General features: G+C 35.4%; 1 protein-coding gene across 1 annotated transcript; it reads left to right on the plus strand.

Annotated features, from left to right (window-relative positions):
- The first annotated feature begins 8,182 nt into the window (after nt 1-8,182).
- LOC140167252 (uncharacterized) lies at nt 8,183-12,784 on the plus strand. The gene is made up of 2 exons (XM_072190593.1): nt 8,183-8,327; nt 11,409-12,784. The coding sequence occupies exon 2, from the start codon at nt 11,409-11,411 to the stop codon at nt 12,054-12,056; it is 648 nt and encodes a 215-aa protein (XP_072046694.1). The 5' UTR covers nt 8,183-8,327; the 3' UTR covers nt 12,057-12,784.
- Nucleotides 12,785-15,343: the final 2,559 nt, after the last annotated feature.

Consider the following 15,343-nt stretch of genomic DNA (forward strand, 5'->3'; position numbering starts at 1 on the left):
CTACACACTAATGTTACAACTGGTGGCCATAGCTGATGCTGGTTCTACTGCTCTCGTGTCAAATCGAACAGTGAATGGTTAGACCTACAAACTACACTTTATATACAGTTAACTTAATTAAAGTGTCCGATAGAACCAGTTTGGACAGGTATTTGGATGGATAATACCAATTTTTATGTATCCTACTGGATAATTTCTATATTTTATTTAGTGTATACTTATTTCATATTTATATTTTCTATTTTACCAGTTGAGACATGTTATCACTAATTAATTAATGATTTTGTATTTTGGCAGTTGCTAATTAATTCATGATTTCACTTTTGACAGACTGAAGTAGCTAGATCCAGGATGTTGGGGACATCCAATTAAGCAATTATTATATCAGGACCATGTTACGATAGTCAGTACATCTTAATTAATGGATCCCTAAGACAGACAGTCAATTGGATTATAAGAATATTTGGGAAACTTGGTAATAAATATGATTGAATTAACCTATAGGCTTGCGCTTCAGTATAAATGCATTGACATTACTTAATTAATAATCATAATTAGTTACTACTACCAGATAACGACTAATTAACAATTACCCTAAGACTGACAGTTCACCCTAATTACCCCAATTTCCCCTGATGTAGGGACCCTGGTAGGATAGAACTTCCTAACATCTACTAACCCTCTCTAATTAAAAGATTCTCTTAAACATTTCCTGTCAAGCAAAAAAGTCGGCCAACATTCCCAACAACTACTGACCAGATTGTGTCACATACAGATCTATCTACAGTCCAACTACCATGGCTTCTGCATTCTGTGTATCCACAGATAGGAATGCTTGTCAGATATTTTGCAAAATATGGTGTTATTTCTGCTGAAAAAACATGATTCACTCTTGAAACACACAAACAAGGGGTTATTTTTCAAAAAGCATTCTCAAAATTGTAAAAAAGGGTGTTCTTCATCTGTGAATCAAATAAAATAATTGGGCAGTCATCATGCTTATAATATTATCCGAAATTCTTATTTTGGGAAATAAAAAGGCGCAAACCCTGCTCAGTTTCTTGACTCGTTGTACATTTATGTATTAGATATTTCCAGTAGCTATTCATCTTGATATCATCTGCCATGTTTGTATTTCAAATAAATCTTGCAAGTACATGAAGTAGCTAAATGTAGTTTCAGTACACAGTCAAATATCCATAATATCAAATATCAAATATCCATCTCAGTGTTAAGAGTTGGCTCAGTGGCCTGGCTAATGCTGATCAATGGTTTATACCAATTCAGTTTCAGTTTATTTATTTACCATATGCTGGTGGAGAGGTGTAAAAAACACGTTTGCACTCATCAAAAACATTCTTAAGTACACATTTCTGTAAAAAAGAAAGAGGCATCTTTGCAATATCTTTCATGTTTTAACCAAAAAGCAGAGCATTGTTGAAGGGCAAACAATTTTCAAAATTGCTAAGAAAGGGTGTTTTCTTCTGAAAAATCCATAAAATAAGAAGCAAAAGGGTGTGTTTTTAAAGTCAGCAGACAAAAACAAACCTATATATCTTAGGGGGAAGTCATTTCCTTCGGAAGGGGGTCATGAATATGTCGGTGACCGGAGTCAATTTTTTTATGACCCCCTGTTGTGGGTTAATTTTTTACGATACCCCTATCTTGGGTCGAAATGTTTATGACACCCCCCCTTACGCTTACACAGACTCAAGATAATTGCCAGAACTAAGGCGCACAGCGCAACAAAAGTTTAGAGTGAAGAAATTGTGCGGAGCGTGTTAAAATTACGATCGTAAGTGTACAAAGGAGGCGCGTGGAGTGCACAAAAATTTATAACTAAAGATTGTGTGCATATTTTGATTGTTAACTTAAAGAATGCACATGAAATTTTGCGTCACCAGCCCTTAATAATCCTAAAACCCCTAATTTGGGTGTTAAAATTACAACCCCCTCTATTTTGGGTCTAAAATTCTATGAACCCCAGTATATTCATGACCCCGGCCCATTCCGAAGAAAATGACAGCCCCTTACTATGATGGGACCAGGCATCACAACGGTGAAAATAAGTGTGGTGCTGCACTGCTATAGTGAAAACAAACTGCATGTTGGTAAACAACATAAAAGACTTCTCCCAGTTTCCAAGCTTTTATGAACTTTGTGAGAATGAAACTAAATACAGAATATAGGATTGCCGAAGTTAAAGGTAAATTAGGCAAACATTTAAAGAAATTTACATTTGACCTTAATCAGGATTGAAGTCACTTTGCCTGCCAATCTGGTTTTATTTGCATTTCCTCTTTTTTATGAAAATAGCATGGGAAACTTGTCCTTTTGTATGCGTCATTGTTGTTTGTGTTCGTTTTGTTTTTTCCTTTTTGGTGTTCAAAAAATTATATCATAAAATCAGCCATCTTTTATATTGTGTAATTTGTTAATAAATATCATAGACAGTAACACTATGGGTGTCGAAAGAATAAAAAAGAACATGATTGGATGCTTGTACTGAATTAGTCTTGATTACAGGATGGGTATATTCAGTGGCATGTTCAGCAGTGGCATAGCCAGCACTTTTGCAGAGGGTGGTCAAAGGGGGGAGACAACTTTGAAGGGGGAAAATGTTGACAAAAATAGGCAAAAAAGGGTTTAAAATCTTGCATACCAGGGCAGCCAGCATCCCAGGGGTGAGGTAGGGATGGAGTGGGGCAAGACCTTTCATGGAGACAGTTGCCCGCTTTGCCCCCCTGGCTATGATGTTCAGTGGGTGGCTTTGGGGGCTTCAGAGCCCTTCCCCCTCCCCCTCTCCTGATTTTTATGGAAAATCATGCAAAGTCAGCATGTTTGGGGCATATTTCAGCCTCTTGGGTTCACTCCAATCCCCCAGGTAGCCAGTCAATAATATTGATATAATTAAAACGTATCTGCCAAGTTTGACTATAAATGCATCGGAAACCCAACTACAAGAAACTCTTCTTAATTTGCTAATTTATTTTCATTTTTACCACTTCGTCAATACATTGATGGTTAAAGTAGTGTTAAGAACTGAAAATAATGTTCACTGAAATCATGCCGTTTTGTCAATATGATCATGTTTCTGTATAAATCACAGATTCCGGGATCTGTGTTGTCGTTTTCATTTGTCCCTTCAGTGATTTGCTCACCCGGACGTTCGTAAAAATCATCAAAATTCAGATTTTGGTACCTTTCTCATTGTCATAGATGTGCTAATAGTGGTTCAGCCAGAAGCTGTGTATTTAAGACATGAATCTGTAATTTATATACTATATGACAGTATATATTAAAGCAACATGTATTTGAATGGGGCTTCAACTTTGTCAATACTGCAGTTTTCTTCGCTTTTTGTCAAAATGTTTTATACAAAATGACAATTTGAATGACTTATGATCACTTATCCTTCACTTTTAAGCAATTTATAAACAATATTAATTCTTGGAATAATTCTGGTATACCCTGCGCACAAGTATACTAATAACCTTAACCCTAATCTTAACCCTAACCCTAAAATACAGGGTGCACAGGTTAAACTAGAATTGTACCTAATTATAAACACTTGCGTTGGGATCACTGAATGGGCCTTATGTAAAAAAAAGATATATGTATAAATTTCCTGAAAGTGAAGGATGAGTCTTCAAAGTTGTCATTAGGAATTTTTTTAATGAAAAAATTGGCAAAAAACGACGAAACAGCAGTGTTGAATAAGTTGAAGCCCCATTCAAATACATGTAGCAATAATTTCTGTACTTCAGATTCATGTAAATTGTTAATTTTGTCTTAAATCTTTCTTTCTTTCTTTCTTGCTTGCTTGCTTGCTTGCTTGCTTGCTTGCTTGCTTGCTTGCTTGCGTGCTTTCTTGCTTGCTTGCTTTCTTTCCTTCATTAATTCATTCTTCTTTGCTTTATTTCTTCATTTATTTCTTCAATTATTTCCTTATTTCTAAACAACACGAAACTTCTCAGCATTCTTTATTAGTGAAATAAATGAAATCATGTCTTTGTACACAAACCAGTGACGTTCGGGTTGAAATGTAAACAGAGACTGTTTGGTGATGGTAGAACCCTGGTACGACAATTTTTACATATGCATGAATAATCATGACACACCTTTGCACAGATTACAAATAATTCCAATAAAGAGGGTACATCTAGCTTTTGTAGTAGGCATATACCACTTCCGATAGAAATAAGTAAATGTCATTGGTGACACTTAGAACCCTGGCACGGCGGCAACATACATGCAATGAATTATATCAAAATGTTGGCTAAGCATTTGCATGAATAATCAAGATACACCTTGGCACGGATTATTCGTTAAACAAAGGACATATCGAATACCACTTTCGATACAAATGAGGAAACAAGTAAAATGGGCGATTTTGACATTATATTTATTTTGACAAAATGTTCATTTCTTTTCACCCAAGGACAATTCACAATGAGGACAATCATCGGTATTTTTGGCCCGTGATCGGGGCACACCCATAATGACCCATTTATTTAACAGTAGTATATGATTAAGTTTTTCTCGGCCATTTTAAAAGTATCTGATCAGAGTACCCCGACAAAAAAATAATGATAAAAAGTGCCCTAACATGCCTAACAAAGCAACTAAGGAGAAAATCGGGAAGGCAAAGGAAAATAAAAGGTGCAAGGAGCCCGATTTTGACATAGGCCTACATTTTTGGCAAATATTTCATGACGGGTAATGCAGCACGACAGAAACTTAATCAGATACTGCCCCCCCCCCTTCATTTTCTGGGATTTGTCAGATTAAAAAAAAAAAATTCAAGACTTTGGAATACTTTAATACTTTAGGAAAACTTTATACATATAAGTGATTTTGGTCACTTCCAAGGCTTTTTGTGGTAGGCTACTCTAAGGAGGGGGTTCAATCCTTCAGAATCTCACATTTTAAAAAATGGCCTCTTCCTTTCTTCGACCAAAAACTACTAAGAACGCTAATTTTACATTGGGGGGAAACGTCCACTTTTTTAAAATTCGACCCTCCCCCCAATAAATCCCGACTACGCCCCTGGGAACGAAAAAATTGTGCGGATTTTTATTTTATCCTCGCCGGATCTCTGAAGGTCCCCCCCCCCCCCTCCGCACTACCTGCCGATCTAACATTGCCTCTGATTGGGCAATTACACCTACATGCTATTTTCACTTTAAGAATCAGAATGGAGCTTGCAAATGATACAACCTAATTTTTTTGCGTGGTGAAATATTCATTATTCTAAAAATTTTGCTGATTGGGCCAATTGATGATATTTCTTCTTTTGACCAATCGGCAGGTATTCACTTCTTGCACGGTTCATTATGCACTATGTGCGGGAGAGCCTCGAACTGGCAGCATACATGAATGGGAATTGAACTAGTCATAACGTTCTGTGTAAGGTTACATAATTCTTCCTTTCATGTATGCTGCCAGTTCGACGCACTCCCCGCACATAGTGCATTAATGGCGGAACCGTGCAAGTAGCGAATAGCTCTCATGGGGTTAATTAAAACACCTGAACACGTATCACTATGTGTGTAAATGATCTATTTTTACTTTTTTAGTACACGTGTCAGATGTTTAAGATGTGTAAACAGTTGTATTACATAATCAGTATAATTTCATCAATACTTATTTTGGTAATTATAAACACAACGTAAACAGTTTCTTGGAGATATACCAATAAATAAATTGATTGTTCTAAATATTTACCAATGCATGATGCAGTCATGTCTACAGTAGAATTCATCTCGACCTTTGCAGGACTTAACCCCATTAAAAGCTATTAAACCAAGATAACACTCATTGAAACAGCTCAACTGATTAAATCGGATCTTCTCTGGTTGTGCACAAGTGACTGTTTTCATGTGCGATATCGCAATAAAAGCTGGTATTCATAGCTTCAGTTGGGTAACCGATTACAAAGGAAACGAAAGGAAACAATGTTATGTGTGGCTTTGTTCACGAAATCAGACAATGTCGTGCTTTTTGTAAACCAGCATTCTTGAAAATGAGCAACATAATGATTTTTGACTTAACACGGTTTAGAAATAATTTCTTCATATTTTTGGTGTTATCTGTCGTTTACATATCCTTCCTAAAACACCAAAGTACGAGTATTTCCAAACATCTAAATTTGCTAAAAATTTAGGACATGTTACAAAACTATATTGTCTAGAATTTTAGAAGAGTACTTTTAATATTGGCCGGTTATTTTTCACACAGCGACGTTAACTAGGCAATGTACTATTACCTATAACATTAACTAAAACACCAAAGTACGAATATTTCCAAACATCTAAATTAGCTAAAAATTTAGGACATGTTAAAAACTATATTTTCTAGAACTTTAGAAGAGTACTTTTAATATTGGCCGGTTATTTTTCACACAGCGACGTTAACTAGTCATATCCCCATACTGTTAACGTAGGGCTATTTGTAAAGGTCACGCGTCAATGGGAAAGAGCACTGTGTATTGTGTATAGGAAAACGGACAGTAACTGCAGTATGGCCCTTTAAATTCATCTTGGTTTCTTTGTCTGATTCTGAGGCGATTGTTTGCAATGACTCATCAGTTCTGACCAGTAATGATCTGACCGATTATCATTGATCCGCTGTCTGATATTGGTGTGATCACATACAGGGTGTCCCAAAAGAGACACTACCCAACTTTGACCCCTTTTTTATCATCTTACAGCTGAGAGCTAAATATTGTGCATTATTTTGTATATGTTTACACTTGAAAAAAAAGCAGTCTGAACATACATTACTGTCACTTTGGTGTCAAAACAGTTCAAAATTTAGAAGTGTACAATCTCTACTATAGTCATATTATGATTTTTTAAGCAAAGCCTACCACAGCAGGCCTAGGTATATAATTTGTTTGAAGATTGGATCTTGTTATATTAGGCCTATATCTTTTTATGACATTTTTCAATAGATATATATCCACGAAAAAATTGATCCGTTTTTGCGTTTGCGAGTTATATGTGATTACACTCCTCTGTAGGCCATGTAATTTCGTTCTGGTGTACCAGAACGGAATTCAAATTTGACCATATTTTTGCTAAACGAATTAATCTGCAAGAAATTGTTTGTATTTTTGTATAAATTTTAGAGTCAATTTGCTCAGTAGACCTATCTCAACAACGGAAGATGCTAATTTGACCATTCAGCAAACATTTTAAGGACAATACTGTTTAAACGAATATGTAAAAATGCTCAGGAAGTTGGATGGGTTTTGTTTATTGAGACTCCTTGTATATTTAGGCCTACTAAATCATGACAAGCCGAGAAAATCCTTGTTATTATGTTGTTCGCTTAATATAAATGTGTTTACAAGCTACTGGTTATCCTTGAAAGCATGTTCATAAGCCTGTATTCTCGGTATCATATAATGGGTTTATAATCTTTTTTTTTAATATTTTATTTTAGGTGTGTCTATGTCGCGCAATGTTAATTTGACTTATGTCCAGCATGTAACAGGGGGCCGACTGACCAAGAATTGCGGTTTGAAGATTTTGTTGTTAAAATCGTGTAAAATCAGCCGTTTTGAAGCCAAAATTAATGCTGAACATTTTTAGAATTTTTTGTTCAGATTTTGGTGAAATTTTAGAGTAATTCGCCTCCAGAGAAAAACAAAACGAAACAAAAACGCCCGACCGACCCTACTTGAAATGTCCGTCCGCCCGACATTGTTTTTTTCTTCGTCGCCTATTAGGCTAATAATCTAAAACATGGTCTGGAAACTTTAATATCAATGGCTTACGCGTGGGGAAGGGCAGGGGGCACTTTGTCCGACGTGCTATCTTCAGTAGATAGCAAATTCGTGTTATTTGCATTTTGAACATCAAATTTAGTATAAGCAAAAACAAAAGTTTTTGTGTATTTTGAATTACGTGCTATCTTCCGTAGATAGCTCATATTATGCATTGGTTGCACCAAACAGACCAGTAACATTATCACACCATGAGCACATCAATGGCCCGATTGGTCAAGAAAGTTGACTTAGGGAGAGCCTTGAGGTCACACCCTACGTCATCATACTCCTTACATCATGACCAGGTACCATGCACATGCCGATACACAAACCAATATCGTGATATCTATTGTACTTATTTTTTAGTCAAAATAGTCGAAATCTATATAAATCGGGAGAAGTGTCCTTGCTGTCAGCATAATCTTTTCATCTTCTACCAAGTAAAGATCAGTCTGTGTGACTTTGCAGATTTTTGTCTACCATCACTTATTTCTGGGATCAGAAAGCTTGAAGTTTCTCTCTGCGAAAATTGCAACTGGTATTAACTAGCAAGGTAAGAGGAGTTTTACAACTGTTATATATCATATATAAGACTATTATGTTCTTCTTATTCATTTTAGTACCGTACTTCAACCAATTGTGTATCTTTTTCATGCATACTTATATAATTATTAAATAACGAGGCTCGTGTTTTTTTTAAGACTACAATGTAGACTCTCAACCTTGCACTGCAAAAACAGTGTTTTAAAATAAAAAGTAGAAAGCGGGGACAGATTGGTGTTTAGAAAGTTAAATGTTTAGGCATGAGAAATTTCGGTTTTAAAACTCATTTTAGTTTTTTAGTCAAAATTTTCGCAACTTTATTTAATTTCAGCCTGTTTTTGGTACTTTTAGTCCAATTTGCCCTAAACACATTTCATATGATTATGTGTTTAGATTTTTGGGAGGATAAACATTAAGGCCTTATAATTTCTAAACATTTAAAGACCCAATTCAGTGATTTGCTCATCCGGACAATCGTAAAAATTATCACAATTAAAATGTTATAGATGTGCTAACATAACCTGCTACTATATATAGCGCTAGTGGTTCAGCCGAAAGCTGTGTATTTAAGACAAAATAAGGCATTTACATGAAATCTGTAATTTATACTGACAGTATATAAATCAGCTATACATGTATTTGAATGGGGCCTCAACTTTGACAATATTGCTGTTTTCCTCATTTTTTGCCAAAGTTTTCCATTTCAAAAATACCTAATGCAATTTTAATGACTTATCCTTCTTTTTTAGGCAATTTGCAAACAATTTCAATTGTTTTGCACTTTCGCTGGGATCACTGAAAGGGCCTTTATCTTTCCAAACACTAATCTGTCCCCGATTTCTAAACACTGTTTTGCAGTGTACAGTTTTGTAATAATCGTGAAATTAATTGCAGGTACGATAAAATAATATTGTGGGAAAAAAACCCGACGAGACAGGTCTTTATAATATTACACTCGTAAAGGAGTATTTCGTGATCCTAGCATCCTCTTTTTATGACATTTTTCAGTAGATATCCACGAAAAAAGCTTATTCCCAAAATTTCAGTTGATTCCGATTTTGCGTTTGCGAGTTACGCATGATTATGTGCATTACACTGCTCCATAGACAATGCACCAGAACGAAATTCAAATTTGGCGATATTTTTGCTAAACGAATTAATCTGCAAGATATTTTTTGTACATAGACATTATGTAACCAGAGGTTTCCAGTGATATAAAAATCTCAACTTTTTTTGAGAAAAGTGATGCTGTGGATCACGAAATGCCCTTTTAAACGATCTAATCATTTTTGAATAGAAACTTTTCAAATTTGACAGGGAAAACTATTCGGATGGGGACAGCCCCGTACGCAGGATTTCATTTCGGGGGTGCTGATTTTGACAAAGTGGACTTTTTCCAAGGGGATGGGGTCGATTTTGTGAAAAGTGGACTTTCTTCCCAAAATTTGGACCTTTTTTGTTCAAAAGAGCGTAAAAAACACGAAAATTCTGAAAATTTGAGACTTTTGTATACTTTTCCAAATTGGGCGCCGCCCCCCCCCCCCCCCCCTGCGTACGGGCCTGGATGGGGATATAATAGATTTCTCTTCAAAATGAACAGATTTATCTTCAAAATGAATCGGATATTCTCATCAAACTGACAAGAAACTCATCAAATTTAATAAGATTGCCTTGTCATTAAAAAAGAATAGGTTCTTGTCAAAAATGAATAGGTTCTTATCAAAAATGACCAAAAATTGAAATTTGAATAGTTTAATTTTTCCAAGGGGGATGTAATAGAACTTTTTCAAATTGAAATGGATAATCTTTTCAAATAATGAGTTGGAGATCTTTTCAATTTAAATAGTTAATTGTTAAAATAAAACCGGAACTATTCATTTTGATAAGATTGTGGGTTCAAAGTGATAATATACCTAATCAAAATGAACAGTATATCTCATCAAAAACGAAAAGTTACGGGATCAAAAATAAATGAAAAGGGATTTTATTGAGAAAAATGAATAGTATGAAATTAGAGTGTATAATTTAAGGGATTGGTCACGGTTTTTTGCTAATTATTTTTATGGGACAGGGGGCTGAGGGGGCACATCAGACACATCAAATTACATTCTGAATACGAGGAATGTCCTTCAGATATCAAATAATTTAGAATTTTTGAAATTCGCGATATAATACAACATTGACATTTTGAAATCTAACAATCCTCGAGGTAAACTTTGTAAATCTAATAATAATTATGTAGCTGGGCGGGAAAGCAGTCCATCATTTGAAAAATGTTGACCTTTCGTATTGAAGATAATATAGGCCTATAGTTTTTCCCCAAAAGTCCTAATATGTATATCTTCAATACGGATGGTCAAATTTTCAAATGATGGACGGCTTTCCCTCACATCTACATACACTTTAAGTACATATCATTAGATTTATAAAGTTAACTTCGGGGACTGTTAAATATCCAAAATATAAATATTTAATAATTTGCCATAAAATTTGCCAGGTTCTTTTTTCTGACCTTTTTTACACATTTTGTGATGAAAATTACGGTAGTATATTAAGACGTGTGTACGATTTCCAGTATGTTGTATTTTGGATTCACGCCTGCATTTAATACCTGACACAAATTTTTCACAACATCTGCCCAATTTCTTTGATTTTTTATGGTTGTGTAACCTTTCACGAAATGTAAAAACACCGCAGATCAGGACGGAAGGCCTTTAGTGACATCTATATAGGTGAAATTTGGGACATGTTTAAACATTATAAATGAGCCAAAAATTCAGGTTTGAAAAAAAATCTGCCATGTTTACTTTTTTTTTGCCTAGAAATATTTATCACAGGTACAAAAGTTATGTATCATAATAAAGGAGGAAAGTCTAATGTATTGATATTTAAGCATGATCAATTCTTCAAATAGATTTGTATACCCGGTATTTGATATTGTGTTTTAAAATATTGATTATATTTTACGATCCTCCCGATGAGTAAATCACTGAATGGGCCTTTAACTATTATGAAATATACAACTTTCAATGACATGTCATATTTTGTATATATAATAAAGACTACATTCACATTTTATTTTTCTGTACAGATGAAGACATTGCTGTTGGTGGTATCATTAGCCTTAGTCGCTACCCTTGTATCGGCTCGACCAGGAAAGGGTGACCGTGGCCCTGGGGGACGTGAACCAGGTGGACCAGATAGACCACCAAAAGGCCCTGTTCTTGAAGAATTTGAAGACTGTCCGCTAGATTGCCAAGAAACCAGAGAAAACCAGACCTTGTGTGATGTCAAGTGTCTGTATGAAAACTTCCCATGCCCAGAAGATTGTGTCGACGCGGCTAATGCATCCTGCAGTGCAGTTGGCTCATGGTGTCCCTGGCCAGAAAAAGAACATCTTTATCCAGTTGAAGACTGTCCGGAAGATTGCCAGAAAAACGTAGAAAATAAAACCTTGTGCGATATCAAGTGCCTCTACGAAAACTTCCCGTGCCCAGAAGACTGCGTTGAAGAAGGTGATGCATCGTGCAGTGAAGTTGGCTCATGGTGTCCCGTGAAAGAGAAAGAAGAAGGAGAAGGACGCCCTGATAAAGAAGAAGGAGAAGAACGCCCTGACAAACCTCCCAGACCAGAGGAAGGAGAGCCAGAAGGTGAAAAACCTCCAAGTCGTGGACCAGGTGGAGGAAGAGGAGGTGGACGTGGTCGTGGACGTGGACGTGGTCGTGGCCGCAAAGATTAATCAACTTGTATAGCTCATGAAGTTTACTTGGATTACTTACTTTTATAATGACTTTTGTCTTTTACTAACCCAATATCATTAAATATCGAACACTTCTAAAACAACCATTTACACGTAGAACGGACTTTATCTAGTTAAAAATTCAGTCACGCAACCAATGAAATGTCACGTTGTATATGTCTTGTTATTCAGTCATTTATTTTTGTGCAACAAAACCATGAATATTCATATTACCTATAAAATATCGCCGTAAGTGTAGACTTGGGTAGGCCTATGAATAAATGATATAGTTTCAGGTGTGTGCAGATGAAGAGTTTGACAGTAGTGGGCACCCTTGAGCAATTTGAACATTTCGGGCATATCCAGGGTTAAAGTTTACACAAGGGTTCAAATTCAAAATTTGTGTTAAAACCAAAGTGTTCCTCTGGTAAAAAGGATTAAAAATTACAGTTTGATCTCTATGGGATATCAGTCTACAGTTTATTGGTGAAAAGGTTGAAAAGATCAACATGTCGGCTACAGAAAATTCTCAAAAAACTCAAATTGTGGCAATCCAAAAAAGAATAGTTTGCATTATCAGGACATTTTGACCCGTGTTGATGTGTTGACCAAAATGGGTCTTCATGTAAACACCCACGGTGTCGGTAGTGAATTGGCAGTCTCACTTGAAAAGAGTCATGCGTGTCACTGACTTTGACCCAAACTGACACCTTTTTATGTTTGTCTGAACATGAAGGTAGTAGAGAAGGAGTGAGCTCGCGTTAAGCTCATTACGTGAATCCTATTGTATACACAATAGAGACAGATATACCTTTGATCTAATGATCATCGCCGATAATTTCTGGAATGACTCCGTCTCATGGGGGTTCATATTTAGTAATAATAAATCACGTATGCGCAAAACATGTATTATGGATGCGCATACATTTACTTAGCTGTTGAACTTGAATATTCATATTTCATTTAATATATGATGTTTTTTACGATTAATATGTTGAAACATGTTGTTCCAGAATGTTTCTAAACAGTTTATTATGGAATAGTGCAGTTCACACACATTTTAAGGACGGGTAAAAATATTTTTAACCACTGTTTTAAAAATACGAAGATCTTATTAAAATAAATTGCGCATTGATGAGTTGAATTATACTCCCATCAAACGAGATGTATCTCAGTGTTGCCCGGTACTGCCCGGGTTGGTCCGATTTTATTTGTTTACCCAAAACTGTAACAATTGTTCCTCCCCCGAGGTTTCAAAATAAACCGCGTCCTGAGCCCTCTTTCAAACTAGCCAATAAAAGAGATGTAAAGCATAATGTGCATCATTTTCATCAAGTTAGAATGACTTATGCTGTTTCATCATATTTATAGCGCACACAAGTGTGCGACCATGCATGTATACTAGGGTGATTCACAAAAAATGAAATTGGTATTTTTCAACGGGACACCCCCTCATTTTGTTCATTTTGGTAATAAAATCATACCTGCAAAATATGAAAAAAATTAATTATTAAAAAAGTTTAGGGGTGCTACCGGTCAATGAACTTTTGTACACAAAGTCAATGGGATTTATGAGCCATTTTCTTTACAACACAAAAAAAGCCATGTTAATTTTCCTGATTGTGCCAAAAATATTTGATCATAGTGTGAGTAATGTCCTTAAAATAAATGCTGAAGAAAATTGTAAAATGTTAACCCGTTTTCCAGAAAATTGCATTTTTGTGAAAACTGTTACATTTGGGGCAAGGTAGTTGCTGGAACAGCCAAAATATTATGGTACTTGGCTAATATAATGTTGTGTTTATGGGGCTCTAGTTCTTTCTTTTTTTTTAAATGTTTTTTTTTTTTTTTGTTTCTTTTTGCTTTGTTTTGTTTTTACTTGATCATGATTATGTGTTGTTTTGTTTTGTTTTTGTTCTGTTATGTTTTGTTTTTGTCTTGTAATATGTGTAATCCAGTAGTAAGATGTCTTAGCACTCTAGCTCTTGTCACAAGTACCTTGCACAAGGTGTAGTTTTGAACTGGCCACTATCCAATGTTGTGACCCCAATTTATATACATTTCTTTTCAACCATGCAATAGTCCAGGTGAATCTAATCCTTCCTGTGGTCATTCAATTCAAACAATACAAATCTTCATCAGGTATGGCCATAATGACCACCCCTGATACAGATGTATGGATTTTGATAGTTACTATTACATAAGATTTCAAAAGCTGGTATCACCATTGGGGTAAACTAATATGTGAAGAATTTTAATCTTTTTTTTTATGAACAGTTCAGTTCAATAAGGTATAAATTTGGGGTGCCTGGTGGGATTCAGGGATATCCCAGGGTATTCTTTTCTTGAGCTACACTCCCTCTGTCACTTTTGAAACATTTTTATTATTACAGTCAACTATGAACTTTAATTTGGTAAAAACCCATGTTTTCACAAAGTTAGGTATATCATTGAACATTTACTTCAGTTTTGCAAGCCTGGTAGACTTTTTAGGCCCTGAAATAAGCGTTTGAAATTTTTAACAAAAAATCCCATTGACTTTGTGTACAAAAGTTCATTGACCGGTAGCACCCCTAAACTTTTTTTTGAATCTTTGTTCCTTTTTTTTGACCTTCATATTTTGCAGGTATAATTTTATTACCAAAATGAACAAAATGAGGGGGTGTCCCGTTGAAAAATACCAATTTCATTTTTTGTGAATCACCCTAATGTATACAACACAAAAGATTTTAAGTGATAATCGTGTTACATAATCAAAACGTTGATCTGGAAACCTCAAAGGGCGGCAATTATGATTGTACAATAGAATGTGTGCGAGCTTTCTCCTTCTCTACTACCTCCATGGTCTGTTGAATATATTATTTCAAACAAATGGGCAAGTCAGGTTATCGTCACCCCCCTTCGTCAGCTTGTTACGCTTTTTTCCTAAGTCATTTTTTGTAATTTTGAGAACAAAGTACAAAATATGGTTCAAGCATGCATTTAAACATATTTATTCACCAATCTTTGCAAAAAACGAATGATAATGATACAAATGATAGGGTGGTTACGTAACTGATGTATGCTTGAACCACATTTTGTTATTTGTTCTCAAAATTACAAAAAATGACGTAGGCAATTTAATTAGCGTAGCAGACTGACGTCATGGAAAACCCGTGTGAACCGATACATTCCCACAAGTATCATGCTCTAATTGCAATAGAAACCATTTCACATGCATTCAACTCGCAAAAGCTCTCACAAACAATATTAAAAGTCTATAATAGGAAAATAAAATTAGCGGAACA

The sequence above is a fragment of the Amphiura filiformis genome, chromosome 13 (assembly GCF_039555335.1).
Source record: "Amphiura filiformis chromosome 13, Afil_fr2py, whole genome shotgun sequence".
Classification (NCBI taxonomy): domain Eukaryota; kingdom Metazoa; phylum Echinodermata; class Ophiuroidea; order Amphilepidida; family Amphiuridae; genus Amphiura; species Amphiura filiformis.